This window comes from Sorex araneus, chromosome 4, assembly GCF_027595985.1.
Source record: "Sorex araneus isolate mSorAra2 chromosome 4, mSorAra2.pri, whole genome shotgun sequence".
In the NCBI taxonomy this organism is placed as follows: Eukaryota; Metazoa; Chordata; class Mammalia; order Eulipotyphla; family Soricidae; genus Sorex; species Sorex araneus.
Window position 1 is genome coordinate 209,321,652 of NC_073305.1, and position 22,027 is coordinate 209,343,678.

Genomic DNA, 22,027 nt, shown 5'->3' on the forward strand with positions numbered 1-22,027 from the left:
ACATAGGATATATTTTTAGATAAACAATAATTTAAATTTTATATCTGGGGGTCGGAGCGATAGTACAGCGGGTAGGGTGTTTGCCTTGCATGCTGCTTACCTGGGTTCAATTCCTGGCATCCCATATGGTCCCCCAAGCACTGCCAGGAGTGATTCCTGAGTGCAGAGCCAGGAGTAAGCCCTGAGCAACACCAGGTGTCTAAAGATTGCATGCTCTTAGCATGTTTCTTTCATAAGTTGTCTTCTGTAGATTGAGAACTTCTTCAGGAAAAAAACTGTATGTGGTACATCTTTGAATTTCCCACCACCAGTAGGACCATGTCTGGAGTTTGAGGTTAAGGCCCAGAGACCTTGGTAGTGGTGGTGTGGGTGTGTGTTTGGGTCGAGGGGTGGGGGTGTCGGGGGCAGCATCTCACCTGAATTTGACATTGGTGTTCTCAGGAACAATCACCTCCTCACAGATCTTCTCTAGGGAAGGCATCCAACTTGTGGCCAGATGGCAATTCTGTAGTACCACCCAGGTCCCATCTTTGATGGCAGTGTTGATCATTTTGGCAGCAATAGGGCCTTGACCTTGGCCAAGAGATATGGTTTGTATTTTGGAACCTCCCATGCCAAGATCATCGGCGAATTTCAGCAAGCCTGACAATGGGAAAAAAGGGATTTTTGGACAAGGTTTGGCTTGCACCATATATATATAAATATATATATACATATATATTATATATTATATATATTTGCTTTTTGGGTCACACCCGGCAATGCACAAGGGTTACTGCTGGCTCCGCACTCAGGAATTACTCCTGGTGGTGCTCAGGGAACCATATGGGATGCTGGGAATCGAACCCAGGTCGGCCGCGTGCAAGGCAAACGCCCTACCCATTGTGCTATTGCTCCAGCCCCTGGCTTGTACCATATTAAGAGTAACAGCCCAAAGGTGGGGTTATATTAAAATTCTGGACTCTGTAAGAAGCTTGTTGGCTTCTGCTAATTATTATATAAAATAAGAATACTTCTGAGGAAGATCTACACTTCTGGCAGCTTTAAAAAAATTAACATGACCCCTGAAAAAAGACTGTGAAAGGAACACACTTAAAAGCCTGCAAAGAAGGAACACATAGTACAATAAAATTCAGAATACAATAAATACAATAAAATAAAATACAAAAAATACAATAATATAAAATACAAAAAATACAATAATATAAAATACAAAAAATACAATAAAATACAAAAAATAGTATGTGGATTCGGAAAAAAGAAAGACTTCTAGAACTGGAACACCCGTAGCACTCAGACTGTGGTCCCTCTGGGGAAACAGAGTACAAGACGAAATATGCGTTATGCGTGTAGAAGCACAAGGTAAGGTCAGGGCCAGAGTGATAGTATAGCGGATGGAGTATCTGTCTTGTACACAGCCAACCTGGATTTGAGTCTGACACCCCACGTGGTCCACCGAGTGCGCCAGGAGTGATCCCCAAACACAGAGCCAACAGTAAGCCTGAGCACTGCCGGATGTGGCCCTCAAGCAAAACAAAACAAAACTACAGGAGATTGTCCAAAACTAGTGGGATTTTGTGAAAATGCTATAGGTACAAAGGTGCTCTCACGTGCCAAAGACTGTATAATTTGAGCGTCAAACAGAATAATGTGCAGAAAAATACAGTCATATTTGAGATACCCAAGATGTGAAATGCACGCTTTCACAACGGAACTAAAAGAGAATCTTATTGTTAAAACAATGTTGAGGGTTATTAAGACGCCATCTCATTATTCTAAAAGCTGGAAAATAAAGAGAATGAATCAAACATCTATTCCTTCTATCATTTGTGAACCATATTCGTAGCAAACCAAAGTGTTAACAAAGGGAAAATCTTTAGAGAAGTGCCTCTGTCATTAGATATGGAAGAATTGAAAGAATTAAAAGGAATGACTCTAACTGGCTGAAAAGTCATTAGATCTTTTTTATCCTGATTAACAATCAACACTGGACCTTGAAAATGTTTCATCAAACATGATGCCTTGATCTCACCTCCAAAGATTTAAATATAAGCGATTACAACTGTTGCCTGCACATTCAGACAGTTCTAACATTCTCCAGGTGTAGCCAATATTGATAACCATTACATTCAATAACAGGCTGATAGGAACTTTTTTTTCTTTTTGGGTCACACCCAGCGATGCACAGGGGTTACTCCTGGCTCTGCACTCAGGAATCACTCCTGGTGGTGCTCAGGGGACCATATGGGATGCTGGGATTCGAACCTGGGTTGGCCGCGTGCAAGGCAAACACCCTATCCACTGTGCTATCACTCCAGCTCCTGATAGAAACTTTCTAAGTGTCATGAAGGATGCTGATAATATCTGAGCCCACTCAGCATCCTTGATCAGGAAAGAAAAGGCAACCAGATAGGATGTGTCTCCTAACGTGAGGGATGACGAGACACACCATACCATGAAGGTTCCTGGGACATTATCCAAGCTGAACCTGATCCAGTCTAGCAAAGGGGGGCAGGAATGTCCTACACACACTACTGGTTGTCACTAGTATTTAGTAGATAGAGACCAAGGCTGTTGAAAAATATCCTACAATGCACAGAACATGTGATGGTTGTATTCTCCATAACAACATTTCTAAATTGTGTTCTGAACTTCCTCCCACTACTCTCTTCATCCTTCCTGGTTTCCCCCTAGTATCTCTTATATTACACATCATAAGACACTCCCTACCAATTTTCCATAAAATCATAGAGAAAAAATATATATATGCCTCTCGGAGAGCCTGGCAAACTACCGAGAGTATCCTGCCCGCATGGCAGAGCCTGGAAAGCTCCCCGTGGCATATTCGATATGCCCAAAGCAGTAACAATAACAGGTCTCATTCCCCTGACCCTGAAAGAGCCTCCAATCATTGGGAAAGACGAGCAAGGAGAGGCGGATAAAATCTCAGCGCTGGGACAAATGGAGACGTTACCGGTGGCCGCACATGTAAATCGATGAACAACGGGATGACAGTGATACAGTGATACAGTGATACCTCTTGTATAAATCTTTCATAGAAAGAAAATGGGGAGTGGTGATGGGGGGATGCCAGGAAAGGGTCATGAATTGATTCCTTGTACAGAAAGAAGGAACGGGTCCCAGTTCCTTTCAGTCCCTTCCTTGGAGAGGTAGAATCTGGCTTTTTTATTGTTGAGGTCAAGGTGCCTGTCAAACCTCTCGACTATCAAAGGAGGATGTGAACATGTTATTTGCATTACTAGTGCTCTTTTTACTTTCAGAAAAAGAGAACATTAAAGCCGAGGTGTCCTTCAACAAAACAGAAAATTAATCTATTTCTGTTAATTACTTATACACTCAACTGCACAACCATTTCCAGAAGAAACAAACCATTAATAGTTATTACCCCTGAGATCACTAAGAAAATGATGGCTGGATGGGAGATGTGTTCCGAAAGTAGATAATGGAACAAACATGATGACCTCTCAGTGTCTGTGTTGCAAGCCATAATGCCCAAAAGTAGAGAGAGAGTATGGGGAATATTGTCTGCCATGGAGGCAGGGGGAGGGTGGGAAAGGGGTGGGTATACCGGGGATATTGGTGGTGGGGAATGTGCACTGGTGGAGGGATGGGTGTTTGATCATTGTGAGATTGTAACCCAAACATGAAAGCTTGTAACTATCTCATGGTGATTCAATAAAAAAAATAGTTATTACCCCTGTGCAAATGCATTTTTCACCTCAGATTGGGGCTTCTCTGATCTACTGACATTATGGGCAGGGTAATCTTTATTGTAGGATATTTATTAGCATCTTTGACCTCTACCCACTAAACACTGGCAACAAACTCCTACTTGTGACAAAAATGTCTCCTTGCTTTGCCAAACATCCCTTGAGGAGGGCAAAATGGCTGGTTGAAGTGTTTTTGCCTTTTTTTTTCTTGTGTGTGTGTGTGTGTGTGTGTGTATTTGGTTTGTTTTTGTGACACACCCAACTATGTTCAAGGCTTCCTTCTAGGTCTGTATTCAGGGATGACTCAGGGACAGACTTAAGGAACCACATGGGGTGCCATCAAGTCAAGTACCTCCCTCACTGTACTGTCTCTCTGGCCCTTGAGCCGTGGTTCAATACCTTATTGCACCGTTCATATTTTTCCTCCTTTACTACATGCTTTATTTATCCCAGGGTTTTTTTAGCTAAAAAATTAAAAGACAAGAGATAAAAGTCTGACTGAGAAGCAGTTCAGAAAATAATATAAAGGTGATAAATTAGCAACGAGCAGGCTAAAGCAAGCTGTAGATAAGCCCTAACAAGATTTTTAGGGAAAATATTTGAAGACATTATCACAATTTTTTAAACGGAGATTTCTGGGGACAGAGCCATAGCAAAGTGGGTAGGGTGCTTACCTTGCTCACAGTCAACCTGGGTTCAATCCCTGGCGTCCCCTATATGGGCCCCTGACCTGCCAGGAGTGATTCCCTGAGCGCAGATCAAGGAGTCAGCTCTAAGCATCACTGGGTGTGGCCCTCACGCAAACAAAACCAAAACCCAAACCACAAAACAAAATAAAAGAAAGGGGTGATTCTCACCTTCTTTTGGAAAATCAAGTAATCTAACCGTCCTAACCATCCTAGACTCATGTGACCGGTGGGCACACTCCATGGGAGACATAATGGCAGGAAGAGACCTTTACAGTTACCTCAGCTCCCAGTTAAACGCTTGCCTTCCAAGCCATCTGAGTTTGAGATTGCCGGAAGAGGCATGCCAATGTCATCCCTCTGCACGACGTGGGGTTTCCCCCAGTTCTCTGCCCTCACCTGCCATCGGGTCTGCCCCGGGAGACAACACAAAGATCAGTGGTGCACAACAGTTGGAGTCGTTGTAGGAGCCCTGGAGATCAAACGTCGGGGCTTCGATGTACGTGCTGCCCATGTTGACAGCAATGAATTCCCGAACGGCCGGAACAACCTTGTCGGGCCGCAGACAGCGGAGGATCGCTATCTTCTCCAACCCCTGAACAAACTTCCAATTTCCAGGGAGAGTCTCCTCGTGGGGCGAGGCTGAGTCGTAGATGAGCTTCCACTCGTTGGTATGGTTTTCTAAGTGCTCCATGAGTCCCCTGAGCTGGGGCAACGCAGAAGCACGCACGATCTCCCCCCACGACTTCTCAGACAGCCACTCGGGAGCCGGGTTGGCGTAGGGGTTGTCCAGGGCGACGCCGCCCGTTAACAGGAAGTACCAGATTTCCTCGTTCACCATGTTTTTCTCTTTCAAGATCCCAACGGTAAGGAGGAGGGAGAAAAGCAGCTTGTCCTTCTCAAACAGAGAGCGACAGACGTTGTTGTAGATGCTGAGGGTGAAGTGATCGATAATGTACTCGATGCGCTGCTCCAGCTCGTCACTCTTCTCGCTATTGGCCAGGGACTGCACGTAGAGGTTTATGAACCACATCAGGGAGTACTGGTACATGGGCTCGATGTTGGCCAGGTCAGAGATACAGAAGAAGATGGTGGAGGAGTGGGTGGCCACTGGCTTGTAGCCCATCCGCGTTTCGTCTATCATGGTTTCCGTTAGCGAAGCAACCTTCTGCTTCTCGGAGATTTCTTCAGAGAGCAATTTGGAGGAGGACAGGACTTTGATGGCCGTCTCGTCCTCCAGGATGTTCCCCTCCGACAAGGACAGCACGGCCAAGATCTTATCTTCGATTTCCTTCAGCTGTTGCTTGTTCCTAGCGCTTTCCACGATCAACTTGTTCTTCTTCTCCTCCAGCTCTGGCTTCTCCTTGGCGGCCACGATGCCGAGCAGTTGATCTTGGAGGCCCAAGGGGGTGATCATGAAGTTGAGGAGGCAGACTTTCACCGCGACTTCGGGGAGGTAATGGGGGTTCCTCAGCCGGGTCGTGATGTAGAGCTTGAACTCCCGGTTGTACTCGACGATGTTCTCCCCCAGTCTCATGTACTCGACTCCCTGCTGCTTGAACGTGGACTTGAGCAGGATGGGCTCGATAAAGGCGTCCAGTTCCTCGCCAACATTTTCTATCAAGACGGGGGTGCCGAGCTGCAGAGCGTTTTCCAACACTCTCACGTAGTTGGAGTCGGAGAACTTGATCACCGACAGCTTATTCGTTTTCTCCATGTTCTTGATCCACTTATTGGCCTGGCCTTGAGGGTCAATCATTAAGGCCCAGCGCCTGGAATTGGTCACAATGATGCCATTGTCGATGGAGAAGGAGTCGATGGGCAGCCCAGCAATCTGCCAGGCCCGGATTTTAACGGGGTCTCCTAACGTGTGGCTGAGGCTGAAGTCGCTGGAGCCGGGGATGACCTTCTCCTTACACTGTTCCAACCACTGCTGTTGGCACTGGCTCCTATAATCTACTGTAAAGGCCCCCAGGTAAGCCACAGTCCCCGAGGACAAGAGCACATCTCCTGTCAGATTAACGTAGAGGGTCCCCAGCTGCCGGGCGGCTTCCGTCCATCTCTCCTTCTCACCCCCGAGACCACTGATGAGCTTCTCTGCCCTGTCTATCTTCTGAGAGCACATGTCAATGTTCTCCTCCAAGTTCTTCTTCTTGACGTTCATCCCTTCAAACTCGTTGTTCAGGGCCTGCAGGCGGTCTTCCACCAGCTTCAGCTCGGCTCGCTTGAGGCTCAGCTTCTGCATCTGGACGTCCAGCTTCCCCTCCGCCTCTCTCAGCCTCTCTCGCTTGGGAGCCACCACTTTGGCCACTCGGTCGTAGACCTCCATGGCCCGCACCCACTTGCACAGGCCCTCGCAGGCCGAGGACACATTTTTAATGACGTTCGGCTGGAACTCGGGGTGATCGATAAACCTTTCCCGGATGCGTTTCATGATCAGTGGGGGGATGTTGTCTTTGTCATACGTCTTAAGACTCTCCAAGAATTTCAGATCCCCAAGAACCTTTTTGGATACTCCCCAATAATCTTCAATCATTTTACCTGTTTGGAAGAAGAGACAGGAGGGGGAAAATTTTGTATTACTGAGATATTCTAACTGAAATCCAAAGCACCGCTGTGGTTATTCTTTATACTTGGGAATTCGGGTGGCCATCAAAGTTATTCCAGAGGAATCTGAGGCCAGAGAAAATAGCCTGCATGATGGAGATATGTCTTATACTTATCTACACTTGATGTTCAACATCAAGTTGAGAGCACGGATGCAAATTAGAGACTCGGGGTGAAGATGGCAAGTTATTGTAGGATCAATGGTGACAAATGTGCCATTCTAAGTCCCAGGATGTGGCCTGGTGGTGAAGCACTTGCCTTACGGGTATGAGGCCGGAGTGAGATCGGGGGCACCGCCCCCCTGGACTGTCAAGTACAGCCCTGGTGCGGCTGCCCTCTGGGGGCCTTTCTGCTGCCACGGAGGGTGCAGGCTCTGGCATACCACGACTAGGCGTGTGTGTGTGTGAGCACTAGAGCAAAAAGTGTGCGATTCGGGGTCATGCAACAACCGTGACACAGGGAAAAGAAAAGAGAAATGAAACAACAAAGAAATGGGCCATTCAGGTAGCAAGCATCAGTCATGGGGGTGGGGAAGGGGGCTTGGTCTTGCGGGACTCAGGGAGTGTACAAGACATCTCTGCACCATCGTCTCAAGCTTCCTATGAACTGTTTTAGCTCTCTAACTGGGGTCAGAGAGAGAGAGAGTGCAGGAGGCAAGAGCTTACCTTGCTTGAAGCCACTCCAGCCCTGGTTTGCTCCCCGGCATGGTCTATGGACCCCCCTGAGCATGCCAGCAGTCACTTCTGACTGGGAACGGAGCACTGTCAGGTATGGTCCAACATGACACCTCCCCAACAACACACTGCAAATTAATTATTCAAAACTAGAAGTCGAGGGGCTGGAGCGATGGTACAGTGGGCAGGGCGTTTGCCTTGCAGGAGGCTGATCCGAGTTCAATCCCCGGCATTCCATATAGTCCCCCAAGCAAAGACAGGAGTAATTCCTGAGTGCAGAGGCAGGAGTAACCCCTAAGCATAGCTGGATGTGACCCAAAAATGGGAAAAAAAAACAAAACAACCTAGCAGTTGAAACTCCTCACTGAGAGTCTGGGTGTCTCAACATCCTCAGCCCCATTATCTCTTTGTCTTGACCCTAGACTTCAGTCCAAAACAGATCTTTCTTTTTACATAATTAAAATATATATATACACACATATATATATTCATGTATATATACAATCCAAAAAAGATCTTTCTTTTTATATAATTTATATATATACATATAGATATACATGTATATATATAGGGCTGGAGTGATAGCACAGCGGGTAGGGTGTTTGCCTTGCATGCGGCTGACCCGGGTTCGATTCCCATCATCCCATATGGTCCCCTGAGCACCGCCAGGGGTGATTCCTAAGTGCAGAGCCAGGAGCAACCCCTGTGCATCGCCAGGTGTGACCCTGTCTCTCTTTTTCTGTCTCTGTTCCTGTCTCTGTCTCTCTGTCTCTGTCCCTGTCTGTCTGTCTCTCGCTGCTCTCTCGTCCCCCTGCTGTGTCTTTTCTTTCTCTGCTTTCTTGTTCTTTTTCCAACCTGGTTTCTTCCGATTCTCCTTCTCTCCATCTTACCATTATCCCTTTGTGTGTGTGTATGTGTGCGTGCGTGCGTGCGTGCGTGTGTGTGTGTGTGTGTGTGTGTGTGTGTGTGTGAAAGTGTTTCTTAGACTTTTTCTGTCTCTAGCTGTCTCTCTTTCATGTCACCGGCACCCGTCTGGGTCTATTTGCTCCCTCAGTCTTTCGGTCACTGTGACCTTGGTTCTGTAGGGGTTTGCAGGCCGAGGTCTTGGCTACACTCTGGTCCCTCTGCTCTTCTGACTGAGGGGAGGAGAAGGGATGGTACGGAAATGCACCCTGTGCTCCCTTCTGTCTGAGATATACTGAGCGATGGGGGGACAGGGGAGGTGCCAGTGAAGAGCCGCCTCTTCCCTGAAGTCCGCAGCGGGCGGGGCTGGGGTGGGGGCCAGGGGGTTACCAGTGCCGCTGGGGTCCGGCTTCCTCTCTGGCTTCAGCCCTTTCATGACACAGATGCTCTCCATGACCAGCTTCACGGGGCCTGGGGGGTTCTGCATCGACTTCACCAGCGAGATGTCAGCGGGGTTCAGGGTGTCCAGCGCGGCCAGCGCAGCCTCCAGCGCGGGCATGGCCTCGGCCAGGTCGCCCTCACACTCATTCTGCGGGTGGCACAGGGACAGGCGGGATCAGCGGCCCCGGCCCAGACATTGGGGAGTGGAGCAAAGCTCCGCCCCCGTCAGGGGCCCGAAGAGGGGCTTCCCGCCCACCCAGCTAACAGATGCTGCCCGCCCACCGCGCTGACTGAAGGTCAGCAGCTGGGAGGAGGAGTTGGGGGGCAATGCTTCGCCCCCCCCCCGCCCCGCCCGGGGTATCTCCGGCTTCCTGGGGCTCCTGAGCAGGCTTTTTTTTTTAATTTAATTTTTATCAAAAACACCGCGATTCACAAAGTTATTCATGATACAGCTGTTTCAAGCATTTAAGTGTTTCAACACCACCAGTGACCTTCCCTCCACCAACATCTCCAGTTTCCTTCCAATCCCAACCTGCCCCCTTAAACACAAAACAAATTTACTCTTTTTTTTTTTTTTTTGCTTTTTGGGTCACACCTGGCAATGCACAGGGGTTACTCCTGGCTCTGCACTCAGGAATTATTCCTGGAGGTGCTCCGGGGGCCCTATGGGATGCTGGGAATCGAACCCGGGTTGGCCGCATGCAAGGCAAACGCCCTCCCCGCTGTGCTATTGCTCCAGTCCCAACAACTTTACTTTCTATTGCTTTTTCCAACACTACTTTAAGAAATGGCAAATAGATAATCAGAAAATAAATCAGTAAAGACCCAGATGGCAATTACTATAGGATTTTGACATAAGAAAATTAGAACTGTTTGATATAATATAATAACGTCTATTCTCATTTACATGTAAAAGTGCTCAGCTCTGGAGTCTAAAGTATACGCATTAAATTTGATTTTATACTTGAATCTCATTATGGGAATAACATCTCACCTGTCATTAATAAAACTTATAAAGCAAGTCTATGCTACTGTATTTTGGAATTTACAATGGAATAGGTAGCGCCTACACATTCTCTAGAGATACCATGCAGTGGCCACTCACACATTAAGGATGGGCTGAGGTACTTAGTCAAGGATGAAGATTAGCATGTGACGAATGGAAGGGGGTTAGAGCATGTTTAGGGGCAAAATAAGACAGCAGGGGTGGAACTGATGAGACTGGAGTGTTTGGTAGATCAGAGATGGGGGAGGGTACCCGTGTCGGAGAGAGGGTCCAGCCTGGGCACAGATGAAAGTTGAAGGAAAGGGTTAAGCTGTCGGAATGGAGACAGGGCACTGGGGATAGGAACTGGAAAAGCAGACAGTGTCTATTTTGTCCATTTTGGGGGGCAGGGGACAGTCATGTGAATTCGGGGTTTACTCCCAGCACAGTGCTCTTGTATCTCTCCTGATGGCAGGGATCAAACCCGGTTGGTTGTACTGCAAGACAAGCACTTTACCTTGTCAGCACTTTACCTGCTGTACTGTTGAACCAGACCTGACCATTGTTCATTTAAGAATGAAACTGATACTGGGGCTGAAGTGATAGCACAGCGGGGAAGGTGTTTGGCTTGCACGTGGGCAACCCAGGTTCGATTCCTGGCATCCCACATGGACCCCTGAGCACTGCCAGGATTAATTCATGAGTGCAAAGCCAGGAGTAATCCCTGAGCATTGCCGGGGGGTGACCCCAAAAATTAAAAAAAAAAGAATGAAACTGATAAAGTGGGATATTAGCTCACCAAATTACCAAATTGAATGAGGATTGTAGTGATAGCACAGCAGGTAGGGTGTTTGCCTGGGACTCGGCCAACCCGGGTTCGATTCCTTCGTCCCTCTCGGAAAGCCCAGCAAGGTACCGAGAGTATCCCACCTGCACGGCAGAGCCTGGCAAGCTACCCATAGCGTATTTGATATGCCAAAAACAGTAACAACAAATCTCATAATGGAGACATTACTGGTGCCTGCTCAAGCAAATCAATGAACAATAGGACAAGAGTGTTACAGTGCTACTAAGTGAAGTACTAGCATGAGTAAATGTTGAAACGTCATGTCCTATATCAAAGAATCTAGACCCCAAGTGCCCCCTGCGATGCCAGTCTCTTTGCATGAGATCTACAGAAAAGCAGAAGCCAAAGAGGTAGAAAGTTGGTCGCCGAGAGCCGGGGAGAGGGGAGAACAGGGAATGACTGTGACGGGTTCCTCTGCAGTGACGAACATATTCTAGAATCAGATAATGGTGATGATCTGGCAACTTTGTGCCACTCGATTGTAAACCTCGAATAGCATCGTTCAAAATAGGGAACTTTATTTACTTTTAAATTTTATTTTCTTTTTATAAAGTTGTTTTCAATAATTGATCACATTCAGGGGCTCAAGCAATAGCACAGCGGGTAGGGCGTTTGCCTTGCACGTGGCTGACCCAAGTGTGATTCCCAGCATCCCATATGGTCCCCTTAGCACTGCCAGGAGTAATTCTTGAGTGCACCAGCCAGGAGTAACCCCTGTGCATTGCTCGGTGTGACCCAAAACGCAAAAAAAAAAATTGATCACATTCAGTATTCCAGCACCAATCCCACCACCATGATACCTTCCCACCACCATATTTCAAACTTTTCTACCCTGACCCCCCAAAGCCTACCCAAAAAGCAGGACCTAAATAATTTGCTTTGTATTGCTTGTTATGAATTATCCACTAAAAATGATCCTAAAAAATTTCCATAGAGGAGTGTGAAAATGGTTGTATTTCGCCTTGGAGCCATTAAGTCAAAATAGGGAACTTTAAATGGCGTGTTAGTTGTACCTTTATTTGGGGCGCTGAGGTCACACCTGCCTGTGCTCAGGGCCTCTTTCAGCTCTGTGCTCAAGGGTCACTCCAGCTATACCTGGAGGACCATGTATGTGGTACCAAGGGACTAAACTGGGGCCAGTTGAGGTGAGACAAGCACCCTAATCCTCTCTTTACCCCCCTTTTTATTGATTCACTGTGAGATGCAGTTAAAAAGCTTTCATGTTTATGCTTTGATTATACAATCATCAAACACCCATTCCTTCACCAGTGCTCATTTCCACCACCAAAATCCCCAGTACCCCCCAATCCACCCCTTCCCCTGACTGTGTGGCAGATAATTTGCATAATACTCTCTCTCCACTTTTTTTTTTTTTGCCTTTTTGGGTCACACCTGGCGATGCACAGGGTCTCTCCACTTTCACTGTATCACTGTATCACTGTCATCCTGTTGCTCATCGATTTGCTCGATCGGGCACCAGTACCGTCTCCATGGTGAGACTTGTTACTGTTTTTGGCATATCGAATACGCCACGGGGAGCTTGCCAGGCTCTGCCATGTGGGCGAGATATTCTCGATGGCTTGTCGGGCTCACCGAAAGGGGCAGAGGAATCTAACCCAGGTCGGCCAGGTGCAAGGCAAACACCCTACCTGCTGTGCTATTGCTCCAGCCCTCTACTTTAAGCACCTTAATTCTCATACCATTTCTCCAGCCCTATAAACCCAGAAGTTCTGGGGGCTGCTCCCTGCTCTGTGCTTGGGGAGCATTCCTGGCAGTGCACAGTGGACCCTGTGGGGCCGAGCATCAAACCCAGGCCTTCTGCATGCAAAACATGTACTCGGCCTGGTGCGCTGCTCCTCCGCTTCTCCTGTATCTCCACCAAGCACGGTCTAGGGGACCTGGGATCACTCCCAGCCATACTGAACCTGGCCGTGTGGGCCGGAGGGTCCGGTGTGTGGGTCTGGTGCTGTGGTGCAGCCTGGAACTGGCATTGCCAAGGCCCACGGGGCAGTAATTCAAGAGGGACAGAGCGGGGCTAAGAGAGCCAGAACGATGCTGTGGGTCTCGCCCGGGGTCTAGTGCACTCGAGGCTCTTCTCCCGCAGGAGTTAGTCCCCTGCCTGCTCAAACATTTTGGTTGTTGTTTTATTTGTTTGGGGGCCACACCCCACAGTCCTGAGAGGCTATTTCTGGCCCTGTGGTCAAGAGTGCCTCTTGGGATTGCTTGGGGGGTCAAGTGCTGTGTCAGGGATCACACCGGACCATGTCACAGGCAAGTGCCTGACCTCCTGTACTGTTCTGATCCCTTAGTCTCTTTTGGCGTTGCTTTGGGGGATGCTCACACAGGCTGTGCTCGGGGCTTATTCTTTTTTTTTTTTTTTTTTTTTTTGCTTTTTGGGTCACACCTGGCGATGCACAGGGGTTACTCCTGGCTCTTCACTCAGGAATTACCTCTGGCGGTGCTCAGGGGACCATATGGGATGCTGGGATTCGAACTCGGGTCGGCCGCATGCAAGGCAAATGCCCTACTCGCTGTGCTATTGCTCCAGCCCCCTCGGGGCTTATTCTTATCAGTGCTGGAGGGTGTGTGTGTGCGGGTGCCATATACAGTACTGAGGATCCTCCACTTGCAAGACAAGCATCTTCTTACCCCCTGTGTAAAATGGTGATCTCGTGGGAGCCTTTCAAAAAATTTTTAAAATAAAGCTTAACACAATCAGAAACCTGCAATCACCAAGTCTCTTCCTTCCTGAACATAAGAAAAAAGAAAATAAGGCCTGAGGAGGCAAAGGGAATTGGCCAACGTCACGAAACTGGTAGGCCCCAGTTTCAGCCACAGGCCCCGGGTTCACGACTCACTGGTGTTGCTGGTCGCCCAGCCCGGAGAATGACGCAGCCGTGACTGATGGAGAATTTCCCCAGGGAACATCAGGTCAGGCAAACCAGCATCGGTCGCCACCTAGATCCTGTGGCTGTATTGTGATTGCCAAACAAAATAAAGGTGGTTTTTGCCTGCTTCTCCCCCTGAGTCTGTGTGGGGGTTACATACACACGCGCATGCGTTCATGGTTTGCTTCAGTTATGTTGCTTTCACAGGTTATTTCAGTTATTTCGCTCTGGGAGAGATGCCTAGTAATGCTGGGCCAAGGAGAAGGCACAGAGCCCTGGTGAGTATGTGGGAAGCCGGCTCAGATCCAGAGAGCATGGTTTCCGGAGCCTACTGGGGGGGAGATCCCTGAGCACTGAGGTGGGAGTAGTCTGAGCACCAGTGGGCATGGCCCCACACCAAACGGAAGCAATAAATCCAAGCCCCCCAAACACCTTCTAGCAACGTTGTCTTTGCTTCACTGTACCACAGCCATCCTGCCCCCGTAAATGAAGCACGTGGCCCAGAGCAAAGCACCAGGGAGGGTGTGCGCCTTGCACCTGGCCGACCCGAGTTGGATGCCGGCGTCCTATACGGTCCCCCAAGCCCACCAGGCCTAATTTCTGAGTGCGGGGCCAGGAATAAACCCTGAAAACTGCTGACTGTGCTCCCCAGACCCCCCCACACCAAACCAAAAGAGCCACGTCCTATCAAACTGTCCCCGACATGAGAATGGAGGGTCCTGCTTCAGACGGGACGAACAGCTCCGCCCAGGAGGACGCGGTGCACCCAGCCTGCAGCCTTGGATCCGTGCCAGAGTGTGAGGCAAAGGGAGGAAGAAGTGAAACTGGCTCCTGACGTAGGTCACAGCCACCTCAGAGTTTGGTGGCAGCGCAAAATGTCAGCTCCCCCCACAGCTCCGGGTTCTCCCAGACCAGCCCCTGGTGCCTGGGCTTCATCTTCTCAACAGCTGTCTTTGCTAGAACCACCCCAACATCGAGCGCCCCCACACGCTTCCCGCCTCCCAGGCCTGCTACCTCTGTCCTCTTTCCTGGGTTCCTTTGAGCCTGTTTGTCCAGTGACTCACACGAGCCCTGACTGTAGCATAACCTGTCCCAGTGACTCCCGAGCCCCCAGCCCTGGCTCCGGGGCGCAGTCACGGGGCTATGTCTCGGGCACCTTCAAGGTCAGCCCCACACCCAGAGACTCTGATTCATTCCGTCTGGGTGGAGTCACGACACTTTATTTATTTATTTGGTGTTTGGGGCCACACCCAAGATGCTGTACAGACCCTCCTGGCTCTGTACTCAGGGATCACTCCTAGTGGGGCTTGGGAGACCAGAGGCAGTGCCAGGGATGAAAGCCGGGGGAGATGTGTGCCCAGGTCAGGTGCAAGGAGAGCGCCTTATCCATGTCCTATCTCTCTAGCCCTGTAGCTGCATTCTCTTGGATTGTTTGGGTTTGAGGCCCTGCTGAGAAACGACTCCTGGCTCTGTACTCCTGGTAGTGCTGGGGACCACGAGGTGCTGGACCTTAATTCCTCTATATGTCCACGGCGTCTGCATGTTGAAAACCCCAGAGGTGAGTCTGACATGCAACTTGACAGAGAAACTCTGGTTTATGCTCTTGAAATACTTGAAAAGCCACGAGGGAACAGACTGGCTATGAGACAGTGGAAGCACCTACGTAAAATGCTCATGAAAATGACTCTGGGGGTTAGGAAAGTCCTTTGTCGTGAGAAGTTAAGGAAGTAAAAACACACGATGCACATTGCAATTGAGATCCCGGTAACGGGCCGGAGAGATAGTACAATGGGTAGGGCGCTTGCCTGGCACAAGGCTGGCCCTGTTTGATCCCTGCATCTTAGATAGTCCTCTGAGTCCTGCCAAGATGCTCCTGAGCGTAGAGCCAGTGTAAGCCCCGAGCACAACCAAGCGTGGCCCCCAAAGCAAAAACAAAAAGAAAAAGATTTCAGTAACAGAAACAACGTTCTCAGTAGACAGAAACAAGAAAAGGAAATTGGGAAAATCAAGACACAGATTAAATTGAATTTTTCTCTTTTGTTTCTTTGTCTTTGGCCCACATGCAACTCTCAGGAGCTTCTTATTAAATGCTTGGGCGACCCTGCGGTGCCGGGGATGGAAGCCAGGCTCCCGCGTCCAGAGCAGGTGCCCCAGCCCCGAGCCACCTCCCAGCCCGAGAGCTGACTTCAAAGCTCTTTCACATGAGTTATTACTGCTAAGTTATTTGCCTTCGTGATAAAAAGCAATATGATTAAAAATGACCCCTGTGGTTTAGCAGAGCTGTTGGAGAGGTATGAAGCACGGGCACATGCTGACAAAAGCTAATTACAGTAATTCTGGCCCCATTTATTTATCCTGATTGGGGGGGGGAAGAAATGATTTATTAACCTTTAAAGAGTCAACTGATTCAAGCAAAGCGCTGTACTGTGAAGTGAGTCCTGAGGCCTGAATCTCTGAGTCTCAATCTCCTCCCAGCATGAATTTTGTTTCAACTATTGAGCCCTCGACACTGCATGAGTTATGATGCTGTGTGAGGGCTGGAGATAAAAAAAAAAAAATTAGCAATTTCAGTCTGAAGAAGGACAGGTGCTGAGAGGTTCCGGGAGAGATTGTTCCACATGGACGCACCAGGAAACTGGAAGCCCGCACAGATGCTGGATTTCTCCCCCCTCCTGTCTCACCTGAAACCAAAGTGACAGTTTATTGCCCACAAAGGGGTGTGGTGTTGTCACCTCCTTGCAGATCTCACGTCACAGCTCATGTCTCCTTCCTGCTCTTGCACTGATTTCCCCTAAAATTGCAGAAAGGAACCCTGCCTGGGTATGACGGCACCCACACATGGAGAGAGATAGTCCTGTATATCAAATAGCCAGGCCCCTCGGTATGGGGTGAAGAACCACTTTTTAAATTGGGTTATGGGGATATGTCCAGGTGTGCTCAGGACTTGTTCATGGCTTTTTGCTCAGGGATCACTCCTCGTGGCACTCAAAGAACCACAGGTGGTACCAGGGATCAAACCCAGGCTGATCACATGCAGAAGATGTGTCTTAACCCCTTAATACTTTTCTTGGGTAAAGAGCTAAGACAAACCATTACATTCTGATGTCAAGCTGACAACCTAATGGTTTTTTTTTTTTTTTGAGAGAAGAAAACTGCAGTTAAAAAAATAAGGGACATTGGGAGGACACATTTGGGTTGAAAGACGCATGCCGAAAGTAGACTATAGACCAAACACAGTGGCCACTCAATACCTCTATTGCAAACCACAACATCCAAAAGGAGAGAGAACAAAAGGGAATGCCCTGCCGCAGAGGCAGGGTGGGGTGGTAGGGAGGGGGTGGGGGTGGTGGGAGGGATACTGGAATCATTGGTGGAGTAGAATGGGCACTAGTGGAGGAATAGGTAAACAATCACTGTACGTTGCAAGCCATAATGCCCAAAAGTAGAAAGAGAGTATGGGGAATATTGTCTGCCATGGAGGCAGGGGGAGGGTGAAAAAGAAGGGGTATACCGGGGATATTGGTGGTGGGGAATGTGCACTGGTGGAGGGATGGGAGCTTGATCATCATGTAATTGTAACCCAAACATGAAAGCTTGTAACTATCTCACAGTGAGTCAATAAAATTTTTAAAAAATTTTAAAAAATAAATAAATAAATGTAAAAAAACCCAAAACAACAACAACAAAAAGATCACTGTATGACTGAAATGCAAACACGAGAGTTCATAAGTTTGTACCTGTACCTTACGGTGATTCACTAATAAAAAATTAAAAGAAAAAATAAGGAACACAGCAGGGCTGGAGCAATAGTACAGCGGGTAGGGCATTTGCCTTGCACACAGCTGACCCGGGTTGGATCTCCGACATCCCATATGGTCCCCTGAGCACCTCCAGGAGTAATTCCTGAGTGCAGAGACAGGAGTAACCCCTGAGCATCGCCAGATGTGATCCAAAAAGCCAAAAACAATAATCGCCCTCCCCCGCTAAAACCCAAGAAGGGACATAGGAAATATGGAGCAACAAAATGTCTCATTATACAATGCGTCTCATAGTCTGGGAGCCAGCGGGGAGATGCAAGCCAGTGTGTCTCCAGGTTTGAGAATTGGGGCGGGGGCTGGGACCCAAGAAGCAGTTCATCAGATTTTCTTCTGCTCAGTGAAGCTGATTGGATGCATCCCAGGAAAGTAGGCACAGTGCTGCCAGACTACCTGATTTTGTTCATGGAAAAATATTTTTTTTTGAAATCTTTTGATTTTTTAAAAATTTGTTAAGTATTTTAGATTAAAAAAAACCAAACACCTACTGTATATGTCACAGGGGAGTTGAGCTTCCTTGTTTCTATTTTGTAGCTTCTTTCTTTTTGTTTTGTTTTTGGTTTTTTGGGTCACACCCAGCAATGCTCAGGGGTTACTCCTGGCTCTGCACTCAGGAATTACTCCTGGCAGTGCTTGGGGGACCACATGGGATGCCAGGGATCGACCCCAGGTTGGCTTCGTGCAAGGCAAATGTCCTTCCCGATGTGCTACTGCTCCAGCCCCCTAGTTTGCAACTTCTGGAGTAACAGTTTTACGATGAAAGAGTTTTGGAATCTGTTCAGAGCTCTGGGTTTGAATCTTAATTTAATTTCATAGTAACTTCACCGTAAAACTTAGGCCAGTAAAGTTCTGATTCCATGATTTCCTCGTCTGTAACCTGGAACGACCATTTGCATTGCAGCACTGGCAGGTTGATAAAAAGCTCATGTAAATTGGGTAGAGGAGAACTTACTCTTCAAAATAGAACAATTTAGTCTGTCCTGTTCACTCTTACTCTGCTACAGTCTAAAAGTGGTCAGCACACAACACTTGCTCAAGGAATTTTTTTTGAGGGGGGCACACCCAGTGATGTTCAGGGATTATTCCTGGCTCTGCACTTAGAATCACCTCTGGTGGGGCTCCGGGGCCCATACGGAATGCTCGAGATTGAACCCAGATTGGTTGTGTGCAAGGCAAGTGCCTTACCCACTATACTATCTCACCAGTCCCTCAAAGAATATTTTTTAATGAAGCAATTTTTAATTTTTTCCTTTTTCTTGCTTTCTGGGTCACAGGGATGCTCAGGGCTTACTCCTGGCTCTGCACTCGGGAATTACTCCTGGTGGTGCTCAGGGGACCATCAGATGCTGAGGATCAAACCTGGGTCAGCTGCATTCAAGGCAAATGCCCTACCAGCTGTACTGTCGCTCCAGCCCCTGAAATAATTTTTTATTTTGTAAATGAAGGAATGCCAAGGAAAGCATCACAATGTTGATAAATTGTAGCTATTATTATCATCTTGTGATAGGATGACAAAGTTCTTCTCCATTATATGGCATACCCGGTGGTGTCTGTATTTGATGACTTCACTAGCCTCCTGCCTGTGCTGCTAGGGTTCGGAGTGAAATGGTCTCTCTTGCCCCGGCCACTCACTGTATGGCTCAGAGGCCAGGTATCACATTCCAGGGGATCTCTGAGCCTCAGGACTCATTGGAGAAAAGCCAGTTTGAAAGGGATGTCCTTTGCGGAAAACATGCCTCGTGAACTACTCTACTCAACAAGCCTCATATAGACACTACTACTTTTTCAAGATTTCACTTGAAGAATCTTTTTTTATATTTTTTTGCAAATTTTAACTCTTATGTGGGAGCACAGAGCAAGTATCTGAGGCTAATCGGATTCGAATCCCACCGACTGTGAAGCTCTTCATCACTGAAGCTCTTCATGCAATTTCATCATAAATCTCTTTTGCTTTTTTCTTTTTGGGTCACACCCAGCGATGCTCAGGGGTTACTCCTGGCTTTGCACTTAGGAATTACTCCTGGCGGTGTTTTGGGGGACCATATGGGATGCCGGGGATCGAACCCAGATTGACCGCGTGCAAGGCAAATGCCCTACCTGCTGTGCTATCGCTCTGGCCCCTCATCACTGAATCTCGGTGGCACTGACTTTCAAACATAAACCAGTCATCCTTAAACCCAAAGTCATACGCAAACAGAACTGTATACTTGAAAGTGCTGGGGGAAACCCATAACGTCCAAGGAAGGTTCATCAGAGTTTTCCCTATCGAAATGGAGGGGAAACCCTTTCCAATCCTCCCCGCCGTCAAATGAGGCCCTCTAGGAGTGCTAGTTAAAAGCTGAGGTCCTTGCCTTGCCGTGCGCGCTGACCCAGGTTTGATCCCCTGCACCCCATGTGGTCCAGCTCCGCATCAGGAGTCTGCCTGAGAGCAGTCAGGGGTAAGTCTTGAGCATCACTGGGTGTGACCCAAGTACCAGAACACACACACACACACACACACACACACACACACACACACACATACACACACACACACATACACACAAGGGGTCCTCTAGTTTCAACATTCTTTCACAAATATTCTCTGTCTACTATGTGCCAAGCACATTTGAGAAGAAATGTGACGGATTGAAGGCAAAGGAGATAATCCCGTGAATGTACACGAAAGCTGAGCCTTTTAGACGGAGGGAACAGTCAATGCGAGGGGCCCATGGGAGGGTGCCTCATCTTTCTTGAGGAACAGGAAGGAGGTCCACGTGGCCAGAATGAAAGAGGGGGGAAAAACCAAGTTAAGGCCTGGGCTCTACATGAAATGGGAAAATATTTGCAAAGCAATACATCAAGTGTCCTGCAGACAGCCAGATTCTTAGAAAGATTTAAAATTTTGGGGGGTGCTGGAGATGGATCCAAAGTCTCACGCCTGCAAGGCAAGTGTTCGACCACTGAGTTGCACCCCAGTCCCAGAGAGGCTGGACTCTTCACGCACGGGGCGTGTGGCGCTATGGGGAATGACTCCTCTTTCCCATCAGCAAGACAGGCATGGCCAGGCACGTTCTGCAGGCCTGCTGGGCTCTAAGGCAGTCACAGAGAAATCCAGAAAACTCTGGTCTTTCCTAGTTATACCCTGATTCCTCTTGCTTGTTTGGTTCTGGGCCATGTCTGGCCGTGCTTCGAGCTTACTCGGAGTTCTGCGCTCAGGGATCAGTGCTGGGGTGCTCAGGGGACCGTACGCAGTGGCGGGAATCGAACCTGGGTCGGTGATGAGTAGGGTCAGTGCCTCACCCGCTGTGCTGTCTCTCCACCCCCTCCCTATACCTTGATTCCTTGGGCCACGGCGGCAGCAGCGTTGGCCTCTTTCTCATCTGCCTGCACCAGAAGTTTCTTGGCGTCAGCTTCTCTGGTCTCTGCCTCAATTTTCACCATCATTTTGGCCGTCTCCTTGGAGGTCTGGATGAGCTGGGGTTGGAGGGCTGTCAGTTCCCCCTGCATGACCGCCACCTGATAGAGAGAAGGGGTGGCAGATGTGAAGAGCAAGTTCCACCGAGGCTGAAAATGGCACAACTGGAAAGAGCCGAACTGATTCTTCGCCCCATGGTATATTTTGAAAAATATCAATAATTCTAATATGGCGATGAGTATCTATTTGATGGTTAGTGTTGATATCTATGATTTCTTTTTTCCAAATTTAGTTGGTTTTGTTTGTTTGTTTTGCTTTTTGCTTTTTGGGTCACACCCGGCAATGCTCGGGGGTTACTCCTGGTTCTGCACTCAGGAATTACTCCTGGCGGTGCTCGGGGGACCATATGGGATGCTGGGAATTGAACCCGGGTCTGCTGTGTGCAAGGCAAACGCCCTACCCGCTGTTCTATGGCTCCAGCCCCTTTCCGAATTTAGTTTATTATGTTACCAAGCATTGTGACAGACGCTAGCTGTGTGGGGCTAAGCTGAAGACAAAGGGACAGTTTCCTGCAGTACTGAGCCTGCGATTGACCCGGCCATGGTCAGTGTGTGCCCGGCACATGCTCATGACTGCGGTCACAGCTGCGTCGGATTGCTCTGGAGCAATTTGGGCCTGGCTAACCACCTTCAACGCTGTCCTTGGCAGAGCTGAGAGGTACGAGATGTAAAGAGGGATAGAGAGAACCACAGAAGAGGAAAGAGAGGGAGATGAGAAGCAAGCTGGAGAAATAGAAAATATATCTCAATATAATTCTCACTTGGATGATTTAACAAAGGCCTAAAGCACAAATCAATTAAAAATTCACATATCAGCCATTTTTCCAAAGGCAATTGTACTACATCTTCCTAACAGCCTCACAAAGCAAAAAAGAAGTTGCCACCTTTTTTATAGAGGGGAAAACAGAAACTCTCAGTGCTGGAGTAGCAGGTTCAAGGTTATACCCGTGTTGAGTGGTACAGCTGGCCTTTGAGCCCAGGTCTGTCTGTCTGA

General features: G+C 48.3%; 1 protein-coding gene across 1 annotated transcript in view; it reads right to left on the reverse strand.

The window, feature by feature from the left end:
* DNAH3 (dynein axonemal heavy chain 3) overlaps positions 1 to 22,027 on the reverse strand; it is a 191,524-nt gene that overhangs the window by 23,358 nt on the left and 146,139 nt on the right. The window contains exons 50-53 of the mRNA XM_055136793.1: positions 20,893 to 21,075; positions 8,992 to 9,190; positions 4,817 to 6,958; positions 417 to 642 (exon numbers count right to left, since the gene is read on the reverse strand). Of these exons, the coding sequence (XP_054992768.1) occupies positions 417 to 642; positions 4,817 to 6,958; positions 8,992 to 9,190; positions 20,893 to 21,075 (2,750 nt within the window). The remainder of the gene's footprint in view (positions 1 to 416; positions 643 to 4,816; positions 6,959 to 8,991; positions 9,191 to 20,892; positions 21,076 to 22,027) is intronic.